General features: G+C 40.2%; 1 protein-coding gene across 2 annotated transcripts in view; it reads left to right on the top strand.

Annotated features, from left to right (window-relative positions):
• Positions 1 to 13,590, top strand: part of CFAP47 (cilia and flagella associated protein 47) — a 186,448-nt gene that overhangs the window by 143,100 nt on the left and 29,758 nt on the right. Inside the window, exons 58-60 of one of the 2 annotated variants that reach the window (XM_028727418.2) lie at positions 6,059 to 6,218; positions 8,027 to 8,124; positions 13,003 to 13,155. In XM_028727418.2, the coding sequence (XP_028583251.2) occupies positions 6,059 to 6,218; positions 8,027 to 8,124; positions 13,003 to 13,155 (411 nt within the window). The remainder of the gene's footprint in view (positions 1 to 6,058; positions 6,219 to 8,026; positions 8,125 to 13,002; positions 13,156 to 13,590) is intronic. The other variant, XM_077927386.1, reaches the window with a different exon arrangement.

Below are 13,590 nucleotides of genomic sequence, written 5' to 3' on the forward strand. Positions count from 1 at the left end.
CGTTGCTCAGTCCCTGCTCCTGCCAACCTAGCAGTTCGAAAGCACGTTAAAGTGCAAGTAGATAAATAGGTACCGCGCTGGCGGGAAGGTAAACGGCGTTTCCGTGTGCTGCTCTGGTTCGCCAGAAGCAGCTTAGTCATGCTGGCCACATGACCTGGAAGCTGTATGCCAGCTCCCTCGGCCAATAAAGCGAAATGAGCGCCGTAACTCCAGAGTCGATCACGACTGGACCTAATGGTCAGGAGTCCCTTTACCTTTAACAGGGACCCTGCCATGTTTCAAATGCACAGATGCTAATAAAAACACAGTCTTTGTACCGTTCTGCTTCTGGATTACAGAAGCTGTCAGTTTTTAAATATCGTATAGAAAACAAATTAGAAAAATGAGGACCAAACTTTAGGTTTACAATTAAATGCTGTTAGATGGGTGGGGTACTACTACTAATATTACTACTACTATTAGGATTCACTCTTCAGTCTATAAGAATTAGTTTTATTGACTCACACAATGTGTTGCTGCTTTTTCTGAATGTCCATTCCTTCATACGTACCTGTGTACTATAGTAAAAGGTCAATATTTTCATTACCTGCATCATCCTGTTTACATTTTAAATAGAAGTAACCTCCATTGAGTTCATAGGGACTTATCAAGCAAGCCTGACTGCAACTATTGATGTGTTCAGGAAATTGAGAAGATTGTAAAGTCAGGATGTGAGTAACCCGTACTAGGTGTTACAGCGTAGGAGGAGGGAATTAGACACACGGCTGCCATCTTCATAAGTAGAAACATGTTTATCATAACCTCTAGTTGGGACCTGTCACTCTTATTAGCAAGCAAGCAAATAGTTTATTAATGTCACAGACCAATAAAATTCAGTACAAAGAGACACAACATTTAAAAGCAAATACAGATAATTATATATTTTTCTCCTTTCAAGAAGTCAGCAATATTTTTTCCTGATCTAATCACTCTTGGAACTTCCTCTCTTGCCAGTTATCAAGATAAGACATTTCTTATAAAATTCAAATATCTGAATTCGAACGAATTATTTACATCCTGCAATTTTATGAACATTTTACTCTGTAATATGAACATAGACAAAATATTGGTCTACTGGAATTGATATAACAGTTAATCCTTTTACTTATATATTGACCTGCAATACCTTAATGACATAAATGGAACTCTAAAGATTTAGAATAATTGGGTGCAAAGACGCAAACATAATACAGTGGTACCTCGGGTTAAGAACTTAATTCATTCTGGAGGTCTGTTCTTAACCTGAAGCACCACTTTAGCTAATGGGGCCTCCTGCTGCCGCCACACGATTTCTGTTCTCATTCTGAAGCAAAGTTCTTAACCCAAGGTACTATTTCTGGGTTAGTGGAGTCTGTAACCTGAAGCGTCTGTAACCTGAAGCGTCTGTAACCCGAGGTACTACTGTAAATTTAGAGGGTGTTTGTATCTTTCTCTAGCAGAAACCTTTATGCTACATACTTTCAAAATATGTGTGGCTAACAAATTGTATTAAAGTTGTAACATTCTTTATGTTTATTCCTATACTGTTTGGCAATGTGTTCTTTAAACACCTCATTCTTAGACATATTTTCCTGGATGTAAGCCCACTTGATTCCAGCAGAACTTTGCTAAATGTGCAGAGAATCATGGCATTAATCTTGTATATTATAGTGTTAGTTGTAAGTGCACTTTTTATGATAAATTAATATTAATTGCCAGAATATGTGACTGGTTGTTTGTTTTCTTTCGGGTTTTTTTAGCAGCAGTTATTAATAGCCAATCTTTAAGCAGGCTTCATTTCAAAACAAAGTAAATTGCATTGTCACTGCATATTTCATTACTGATATCAGCGCTCAATCCATTTGTTCTCATCTAAACAGCAACTGGTTAACTTGCTTTTCTTTAATACCAGAAGAACAGCTTTTAAATTCAAGCTTTCAATCAGTGAAAGTGTATAGAGCTTCTCTTGGAAGTGCCAAGATCTTTATGAAAGATAAGCCTCATGAAACGGCAACCAGAGCTTGTAAATATTCTGTCTCTGGTAAATATTCTTGCCTGAGTTATGACAGTCGTATTATCAAATAGATGAAATGTTCATTGTGTTTTCTTTAAAAGTCTTTTCATAGTCCCTCTTGTGGGCTTGCCTGTGAGGTCATGGAGGGTCAGAACATGACTGAGTCAGTGGCATCCTTTTAATGCTTGAACTGCTCCTGCCTCTTTATGCTCCCAGCACAGCACAAGCCGGGCAAGTTTTCCAAGGGGGAGGTAGGATACATACTGCACCGTTTCTTCTTGGCTGCCTTTTCAAGTGGTATGGATGCAACTCCCCAGTTACAAACACTATCTAAAAATTTCTAGCAGAGAGGCTTTTTGCTTCAGGTTTTCTCTATAGCAGTAGACAAACAGCATCTTGGTGGCCTCCTGCAAGCCATTCATGCAAACCAGGTGGTGATTTGCTTCTAGAGATTTTCACATCCAACCGCTTGCAGGTCTTTTGTTTGTTTGAAGAAGAACAAGAGTGTTTGATATTGTGGTGAAAATGATCAGCAGCAAAGACATTTTTACTGCTTTAATTTCACATTTAACACCATCTGTTTAAAAAAAAATGTGAGATGGGCTTGGGACAGGGGAGGATAAGGATAATAATAATAATAATAATAATAATAATAATAATAATAATTTGTACCCCACCCATCTGGATGGGTTTCCACAGTCACTCTTTTCATAGTCCCACTTCTTTTGGTACTGTTTCTTGTTTCTTGTGTTTTTGTTTTCAAAAAGTAATTAAAAAAATATTCCTTGTATTAGTTGCCTAACGATATTAAGCACTATAAGATCGGGGGGTGGGGCGGGCATAATGTGAGCTCACCTGATCCTCCCCATCCTGACCAATGTGAGAACTGTTGTCTGCTGTGGAATCTGCAAATTGCTGGTTTCCATCAGGTCATGTAGATTCACTTATAAAGGCTGCCTCTCTCCATTCACATCAAATTCCAAAGATGCCCTTTCCATCGAGCTCCATTTGCATCCCAAAATAGGCACTTTCCCCACCTGCCTATACATGCAGCTAGCTCATGCCGCGATGCATATTGCTTGATTGTAGCAATGGCTGTTGGGAATGATTGTACTTGATGGCATATCATGAGGTCAGCCATGCTTTTTTCTGTACAATTCCCTCTGTGAGCATAGTCATAGCATCAAGTCTTGTTGCCCCCGGGGGAACTTCCTGCTACTAAATTATTTTCAATGCATGCAATGACAGGAACTCATGTGTTAGCTGGCAGTTTGTTGGTGGCTGTAATTACTTTTCTAAAACTACCAAGAGAAGACAGAGGGGCATATTTTAAAACTCCAAAGAACTAATTGCAGTTTTTAAGGATTTGTGTGTATCTCCTAAAGAAAAACCAAGCCCCTGCACTGAACCAAGACAGGGTGGGCTTCCCATGTCAAACTGAGACAAGGCAGCTTCCCCCCCCCCCCTCTTGAGTACATTTTTAGTATGTTCACATCAGCAATGTAACATTGGCAGAAGGGATTTCTGTTAAATTGAGGAGCCGTGATAACACAAAAATCTTCGTATGTTAAGTTGTTCATGCAAGTGGATTGCTTATGTGAATATTCATTTACTTCCATGTATTTTGAAGATGACTACAATAACAGAGGGACGTGGGAGGCGCTGTGGGTTAAACCACAGAGCCTAGGACTTGCTGATCAGAAGGTCGGCTGTTCAGATCCCTGTGACGGGGTGAGCTCCCGTTGCTCGGTCCCTGTTCTTGCCAACCTAGCAGTTCAAAAGCACGTCAAAGTGCAAGTAGATAAATAGGTATCGTCCCAGAGGGAAGGTAAACAGCATTTCCGTGCGCTGCTCTGGTTCGCCAGAAGCAGCTTAGTCATGCTGGCCACATGACCCGGAAGCTGTACGCCAGCTCCCTCAGCCAATAAAGCAAGATGAGCGCCGCAACCCCAGAGCCGGTCACGACTGGACCTAATGGTCAGGGGTCCCTTTACCTTTACCTTACAATAACAATGCATAAAGATAGCACCACATAGAGTGCATTACTGTGGCTGAGGTTGCCAGTGTGTGGATCATTGTGGCTAGGCTATTCTGAATGGCAGCTGTACTTTTGATTTGGCCCACTGAGCCCCTGGCATGCACCTGTGATGTCCTTTGAATGCTAGCAGCTAGGTGATTCATGGATTTTTTTTTATCATGACCTGGTGCAATCCAGGTCAAGTTGAAAACCCCAATGGATTCAGTTGTCCCTGAATTTTGTTATGGTTCTGTATGAATCAGAGCCAGTGGCCAGATTATTATAACATTAAAAAGAAATGCTTTTAAACAAAGTAGACTTTTAGCACAGGTAACTCACAACTTAGGTGGGTTCCTGGCTGTTGTGTGTATAAGCAGAATTGCATTCCTTGGTTTCTCAACAGCTGATGCCGCCAACACCACCTTGTGTTTGAGGCCCATTCTGCAGTCCAAAGCTCTCCCAACCACCTCTTCCACACTCCAATCTCTTTCGTTGGCCCTCCAAACCTCTCTGCATGTCTCTCTGGCCTCTTTAGATCACCCTCTCTAACTGCCTCTTCCTCACCCAAACACTCTCAAGCATGCGTTGCGAGTTACCCGTATTTACTTGGAATGTGAAAGGTGCCCTGCCCTATTTTAGGAGATTCCCCCTACCCACGCTGTTCAGGAGGGCTCTACCAACCACCCACACAGGTTTTTCTGGGGCTAAGCAAGAGGATACTGTGGGAGGAGGACATAATAAAATCTGCCAAGCTTCCCTCTGCTTACTGTTCTTAGGGTTCAGCCCATTGACAGGTTTTTAAACTGTTGGTGTCAATATCAGATAAAACAAGCTGTTGTTGAAACATCATGAAGTGGTGCTTCTGGTAGCTGCTTTTTCTGACGTGTGTCCTTGTATTTTGATGGAATCTCAGACATGATTTCTCCAATGACTACTCCTGCACCCAAACCTAGATCGTTCCAGGTTTTGATAAATTACAGTGGTACCTCGGGTTACATACGCTTCAGGTTACATACACTTCAGGTTACAGACTCCACTAACCCAGAAATAGTGCTTCAGGTTAAGAACTTTGCTTCAGGATGAGAACAGAAATCGTGCTCCGGTGGTGCGGCAGCAGCAGGAGGCCCCATTAGCTAAAGTGGTGCTTCAGGTTAAGAACAGTTTCAGGTTAAGAACAGACCTCCGGAACGAATTAAGTACTTAACCCGAGGTACCACTGTGCATGCTAAGTGGTAGGCAGACAACTTCCGTAGGCACTAAATGTACTTTACCTTTTAGAGTGTATTGGGGAAATCAGTACCTGCAAGACAAGTGGGGGATGGTATATGCATCTCTTTAGTTTTGGAGTGAAAACCCTGCTGGCTTCCCATGGAGGAACCACCAATAAACTATGTAAGGAAAACTTTCCTTTGACACACTGTACCTGAAACACAAGATGCTTTTACTCTTCTAATCAAACACTTGAATTTCTGTTTCCATCTATTTTGCATATTTATAAGGTAACAAATATAATTTGTAACAGAGTTAAAATATTTAGATAAGACTGGCACAACTCTACATAGCACCACTGTTTCGATTTTTAGAAGCCAAGCACTGCTGTGTAAATTGTAAAAACCACCATACCACAAAACTCCAATTAAAAGACAATTTGCCGTTTCTTTTGAGACAAACACACACACATGGAATTTTCCAGTGGAAAACTGTGTCACTTATTAACCGATTTAAATGTCCTTCTTTATATACCAGAAGCATGGATTCTCAAACTTTCTGTACACAGAGTCTTCTTGAAAATGTTGAAAATTTTACTGAACTCAGCAGTTGCAAAATGTCAGCCAAGAAGGGGAGGTCAGCCCACATTATGGCCCACAGTTTGAGAAATACTATACCAAAGTGTTATTTCCATGAAACTGACTCTGAATATATAGGAGATAAATTTCTGGCATGATGGTGAGTAGTTGACAAACCACTCCTTTCACAATATGTGTTTAAATTACTTATTGTATTTTTAGGAATCGTTTTGGCTCCAAAAAACAAGTTGGATATTCCAGTATTCTTTGCACCTCACTCAATGAAACTGTATGAAGTTGTGCTGGTTATTAAAGTTGAAAAGTTGGATGCTGATAAATGGTCTTACGATGACACCTTCGAATTAAACAGAGCACTAACAAGGTAAACATTTTAGTCACAGAGGAGATAAAATTGATATCTGCTATTATTTGAAGTGAAAAATAATTGTGAGCTCTATCACTTTAGAAGACTGTTTATTGTAGTATTTATATATTGCTATAAATGTTGCAATGGTTAGAAATGGTTAGAATTTACTAAGTCTAGAATGATTTTTCACACTTTGCAAACCTTTCAAGTATTACTATACATCGAATCATAGAACTGTAGAGTTAGAAGGGACCCTGAGGATCATCTAGTCCAGCCCCCTGCAATGCAGGGATATGCAGCTGTCCCATACGGGGATCGAACCTGCAACCTTTGAGTTATCAGCGCCACACTCTAGTCAACTGAGCTATCTAGGGCTTATTAGATGGATATTATTGAATTTTAGAGGTGTGAAGATGCTAGTTGATATGATAGTACCTTGCCCCTGGAGAAAAGTGGTGGAGATCAATGCACTTGGGTTATGTTCCAAGTATCCTCTCTGCCAGCCTTAGAAACTCAGTCCTCTGAAACAGCCATCTTGCAGAACAAATCTTAGCTGGCTATCCCAGAAAATCTTCTCAGAGTTTTTGTTTTTTAAGAACTTCCCCCCCATTATTCAAAATAAAAATCGTAGCAATGATGCCCTCTGGATATCTGAAACTGAAGTGGTGGCTCTGGAACCTGACACCTGGTTCTAGGTGTTCTTTTTCTAGAAAGCGGCATATAGACTCCACCGTCATCCAGCATACATCTTCTGAATGGTGAGAGACTCCTACCAAGGAGGTTAGTGGAACCTTCAGTAGTCTGCTGCCACTGATTTGCTAAACACTTTAAGGATTAAGGCCACTGCATACAATTCTGACTTGGAAGCTGCAGTTACAATAGTAATGGTCTGTGATGTAGCTATGGCTCTGTCTGGTCAGGCTGATATGGATACCTCTCCACTTGTTCACCCAGGGGGTATGGACAGGATACTCAGAGCCACATATGTACTCAGCCTGTTGCCCTTGATTGATAGTGGTGGTTGTACCAAACTGTTTAACTGATATACTTTGAGCAATGAATTTTGTAATCTGTATTTTAAATTATTTGATTGTAGTAATTATTTTGATGTGTTATGCTTTCAGTCTGTTATCTCCTTTGAATATAGTTCTCTATAGAAAAGAAGAGTAAATAGTTGAGGATAGGATGGTAGCAAAACACAATAGCCACTATCTTAGAATATACCCGTATTTTTCGCTCTATAAGATGCACCAGACCACAAGACGCACCTAGTTTTTGGAGGAGGAAAACAAGAAAAAAAATATTCTGAATCCCAGAAGCCAGAACAGCAAGAGGGATCGCTGCGCAGTGAAAGCAGCAATCCCTCTTGCTGTTCTGGCTTCTGTGATAGCTGCGCAGCCTGCATTCGCTCCATAGGACGCACACACATTCCCCCTTACTTTTTAGGAGGGAAAAAGTGAGTCTTATAGAGCAAAAAATACGGTATTTGTGTCCAACTCCAACTGAAAACAAATTTTACTGCGCAGATTAACTTCCGACATGATTCATTTAATTATCTTTGTTTTGATTTAATGACAAGTGTTAATAAGAAGTCTATTTATGATCGTCCTAAGAAGTGGATTTAAAAACAACCAAAAGCCTTTTACTTGAGTGTACCACTGTTCCAAAAAGACAGCACCTTCTGGAAGCTGGTCCCACTGAACAAATTTCAAAATGGTCACAAAGCATTGCTGGAAATCTTGGTTAATTGTATTGTCAATATCACTTGTATCAATGTTCTAGAGTAATCATAGTCATATGTATATATTACTTCTGTTTCTCAGCAACACTGTAATAATGAAGGATGAAGTCATCCGGGGAATTCGTTGGATCTATCCAATTCATGGAATTCCTGAATCACCACCCTATAAATCTGCACCAGGTACATATGAGCCAAGAACTGCAAACTTTTCTTATATAAATGAAAATAGTACCCGCCCCCCAGCTATAATTCAGTCTGGAAATAGTTGGAGCCATGGTCCCTAACATTTAGGTGACTAAATAAATAAACAAACTGGCTCTTCCTAAATGTCTCTTTCTGACCTCTAAATTCTTTTGAATGTTGCAAGAAGCTGGATGTCAAAAGGCTTATTTGTAACTTGCATCCCAATTGAAACGTGTTAGGAGGACTTTTTATTTCTGTTTATTACCTGAATGTTTCTAGCATGCCTGTAACATAAATTGTCTGCTAAGCTCAGAAGACAAATGAAGCAATTAAAATACAATATGAAACACAGATTTTAAAATGGAGAGGGCCAAGACATATTTCAAAGTCTTGGATGAGCAAAATGGTTCTGTCACCAAAAAGGACCACTAAGATAGCACTGGAGAGGCCTCTTTGGGAAGACTGTTTCATAACAGGGTGCCACTACCAAAAAGTCCCTCTCCTTGGGGGTTACTTACCCCACTTCGATCAATCTATATGGATATGATTTATATTTATATGGCTATTTAAACCCAATTTATATGGGAGAAATTGCTTTACCTTTTCAAAGTATTTTTCCATATACATCTTATACTTTTACTTTTAATCATATTATTATTTCAGTTGTTAGTTGCTTAATGCACAGCAGTCTCTAGGAAGCGTAGAATAAATACACAGAAAAGTTAAAACATAAACAGCCCTCAGTAATAAATAATTATAGAACACCAAAGCAACAAATACTTCAAAAAGCAGCAGGAAAAAATTACATAGCAGATCCAAACAGAACCAGCAGGGAAGCCAACAGTAGCTCCAGTTAACAGCCCACTCAGCTTGCCCTATCAAATGCTTGAAAAAAGAGGAAGGTCTTAACCTGTTGGCAAAAAGATGTTAAGTCAGCACCAGGTGGACCTCATTGGGGAGAGCAGTCCATAAATGAGAGGTCATAACAGAAAAGGCCCTTTCCCTTGTCACCATCCTCCTAAGGACTAATGAGTCTCGGTAGGCTTATGTCGGGACAGGTGTTGGGTCAGATATTAGGCTTCCAAGCCATATGGAGCTTTATAGGTTAAAACCAGCACTTTAAATTTGGATTGGAAATGTCTAAGCAGCCAGTGAGTCCTGCCAAGACTGATGTTATACAGTCAGATTGCTTATTCCCCGTCAGCAGTCTGATTCCAACATTCTGAACTAGCTGCAGTTTCTGAACCATTTCCAAAGGCAGACCCACATAAAGCAATGCATGGGCTGTAATTCAGCAGTACTGATCTCTCTATGTAGCAATGGGTTCCTCTTGTTCAGAATGAGAGACTAAATCTTTTGTGGCTCCAGCTAGCTGTGTACTACAGGGTTATCATTCAGTAAGGCTAACAGATAGCAGTTCCTCTCTGAATATTGTTTAGTAGGGAACATGAGTGGAGAATGCTATTATAATCATGTCCTGCTTGTGGGAGCAGAATGCTGGACCAGGCGGGCCTCGGGTCTGATCCAGCAGGGCTGTTCTTATGTGAGACCAGTGAAAACCAGTTTGCTACTTAGGTGACAGCAGATGTTGGGAATACAGGAAGTTGCTTTATACAATCACACTGTTTCTCCAGCTAGTTTAATATTGTCTAAATTATGCAGCTCTTCAGGATTCTAGATTGGAATCTTTTCCAGCCCTCTGTTGGGCATCAGGGATTCAACCTAGGATGTTCTGCATAAAAAAGTACTCTAGCCTTCCCCAGAACTTCTAGAAAGGGTGGTATTCTGCGTTAATCCTAGTCAGAGTAAACCCTTTTGACGTTGCTGAACATAACTAATTTGGGTACATTAATTTCAATGGATCTACCATTTAAGTAGGTACAACCAATAGTGCATAGTTATACATAGGCAAAATGCACTGAATTCAGGTATATGTACTATCATAGAGCGCTATGTGGAATATTGCAACAACAAATATATTCTTATAAGCAGTTCCGGGAAAATAAGTTTCTGTGTAACAAAACGTTAACCATATCAGTTGGATTCCTAGTTTATTTCAAATTGGGGATAGTATGCCAAAAATATATACATTAATTTCTTAGCTAAAGCACAATTACAGAATTAATTTGTTCCTTGGGTACCTATTAAGAACATTGGAAATCAGTTTAATGATGAAGCTAATAGCCTTTATAAAAACACACCACGTGGGCTGATAAGGGCACTTCAAAACGTGTGAGTCAATTATATAAAAAAGCTTTTGTAAAGGAATGAAAACAATAATCTGTCTTGGTGTTTGAAGGTAATTGAGAGACTTATTGAGGAATGAAATTATTGAACTTAATGGGATAGATATTATTTGTACTGCCATTGTTCTAATTTGTTAAAGACCTTTAACTTGAAGAAAAATGTCAGTATAATCTTAATTACAGATTTCATCTCATTAATTTGCAGTTTAATTAATTAAGGATGGAATGCTGAATATTACCACCAAATCTTTTCTTTCGTTCTTTCTTTGCACAGCATGGCACCCTCATAAAGTACTATAATGACAAATGTGTATATTGGTATTCTTTAAGTTAGTTGTATAGTGCATGGAAGAAAATCCATTCACATGGATGTTTTGAGAAAGTAAAGATAGACAATGAATGTACATACCATGTTACCCCAGAATAAGCATGTGTTTTGGTCCAGATATTCAGTAGTCCAATGTCTGCTCTTCACACTTTGCACCTGGGGTCCCCAACATAACAGTCAACCACCAAGCCTCCTGCCCTTCTCTATTTTAAATTATTTTTAAATTGTTTTTTTTTGCCTGAAGAAGGCTGCCTGTTTGCAGGGTGGCAATGGCTGCCTGCTTATTTTTGTCTGTTTTTGTGATTGTAGGTGTTTTGCCTATGGGTGGCTGGGGGTTGGGGGCTTGTCTGAGCATCACCAGTTTATCTTTTGTGAAATATCTATTTTTGTGATACCCGCAAAAATTCCTTAAATTTTGAAATGTACCCCCAGGTCCAAAAAGATTGAGGACCCTTGCTTTGCACTACAATAAAGAAGCAGTGATGGGATTTGTGTTTTTCATGAAGGCCTTAATTCAACAGTACACTTTTTAAGCCAATTTAAACAAATGAACTGTCCTTTGGATTGTGACTGCACTCAGCATGAACACATTTGCAGTGCCAGCTCTAGTCAGGGATTGCTAGCTCAATGCTAAAGAGCTGAACTAAGAATGTGGGATGTGCCCTTAAGCTGTTGTTTAGCAATCATGAATTGCTTATAAGACATGCTGCATTTTATAATCACAAGCCACCATATTTTAATATTTTAAGCTGAAAGCTTCACAAAACACATGCAGTATTTATGGTTCACTCACCATTGACTTCATGTGCAGTCAGTTTTGTGCCCAGGTTTCAGAAGTGGGGCGGGAAAGGAAATCAATAATTACAATGAGACAGTTAATGGTTTTAAAGTGGTCAAAGCTTTCTTATTGTATGCAGCTGAAGATATACCAGGTAGAGCCTGGTGTTTTCTTTAAAATTGCTGTACTTAGGTTATTTCGAAATGGACAAGACTTTATAGTAGTAGTACCGATGGTGGTGATAACAACAACAACAACAAATAATTATTATTTGCATCCTCTTCTACATATGCATTCATAGTGGGGTATATTTTGGTCTAAGAGGTTTAGTTTGGTCAGAATTGAGTACAGTGGTACCTTGGGTTACAAACGCTTCGGGTTACAAACACTTTGGGTTACAAACTCTGCTAACCCAGAAGTAGTACCTTGGATTGCGAACTTTGCCCCAGGATGAGAACAGAAATTGCGTGCTGACGGCAGCGGGAAGCCCCATTAGCAAAAGCACACCTCAGGTTAACAATGGTTTCGGGTTAAGAAAGGACCTCTGGAACGAATAAAGTTCATAAGCCAGCATACCACTGTATACACTTCTAGGTAAGGTAAAGGGTAAAGGGACCCCTGACCATTAGGTTCAGTCATGACCGACTCTGGGGTTGCATGCTCATCTCGCTTTATCGGCCGAGGGAGCCAGCGTACAGCTTCCGGGTCATGTGGCCAGCATGACTAAGCCGCTTCTGGCGAACCAGAGCAGTGCACGGAAACGCCATTTACCTTCCCGCCGGAGCGGTACCTATTTATCTACTTGCACTTTGACATGCTTTCGAACTGCTAGGTTGGCAGGAGCAGGGACTGAGCAACGGGAGCTCACCCCGTCGTGGAGATTCGAACCGCCGACCTTCTGATCAGCAAGTCCTAGGCTCTGTGGTTTAACCCACAGCGCCACCCACGTCCCCATACACTTCTAGAGTTAATGCTAAATACATTACTGGTAAATGAGCCACTATAGCAGTTAGCAGAAAATTTCATCTACCCATGCACTATCTGAAACCAAAGGGGCGCATTGGTTGCCAGATGCGATTTTTCCCCAGCCCCACTATCATGATTTGACTCACCAACTTGATCATAAACTAACAAAATACTGTCATAGCTGAAAACTCATTTAAAAACAAAATATAATATCAGTTAAAAAACAAAGACTTTTTTCGTCTAAAACTGATACAGCAGCAGCGAGAATTAGATAATCAAATGTTATAAGCCTATTGAAACAGAAATCTCTAACTTCTGACAGGTAGTTGTTAAAGTGGGGAACATATCTCAGCTGGAAGGGTGCTGCAAAGTTGTGCAGCTGCCATTAAAAAGACCCCATCTCTCATGCTCACTCACCAAACATCTTATGATTGTAACTGAAACCTCTCATGATCTTTGGGACATGTGTCTTCTGCATAATGTAGTCAGGTGTAATGTGCTCTCAATATGAGCTCCTTTTATTTCAGAGAACTAATTATACAAAATATTTTTCCTAGCTGTTGTATGCTGCAGAGCCCGCAGTAGACTGGATGAAAGAGTAGAAGTGCTGTTAACTGGTGTAACGCCTGCAACATCTGGTACACCTATAGTCTCAGACAGTATAATTATAGCTCCTTCCAAAAGCAAGTCCATCACTATTCATGATGAAGGTAAGAGAAATAGAGCACAGAAATTATGTATCCCAAATGAATTAGCACTCCTACAGCTGTCTCAAATCAAGATAAACTTAAAATCATTTGTAGAATTTCTGGGCTAAAATACACTGGCAGAAAAGAATGTACCTCGTGGGACAAAAATGATTCAATCAGTGTAAGACATAGAAAGGCAAAATGAAGACAGGTAACTCACATCTAACACTTATTTTACTTATGCAATCACAGCTTTGCACAGGTGGGAATAAATGGAGAATGGAGGAAACCCACTGTTCATTAATTTATTACCCCACCTACACACAGCTGCGATCGTGGGCTTATCCAACTTTGGGAAGGAGGCAGGAGGGTTCTGGGACCCTGCCCAGAGCCCATGTACCTCCTTCCCAAAGCTAGGCAACCAGCCCTCTACCTTGTGGGGGTAGGGGCAGTAAC

Source organism: Podarcis muralis, chromosome 4 (genome assembly GCF_964188315.1).
Source record: "Podarcis muralis chromosome 4, rPodMur119.hap1.1, whole genome shotgun sequence".
Taxonomy (NCBI): domain Eukaryota; kingdom Metazoa; phylum Chordata; class Lepidosauria; order Squamata; family Lacertidae; genus Podarcis; species Podarcis muralis.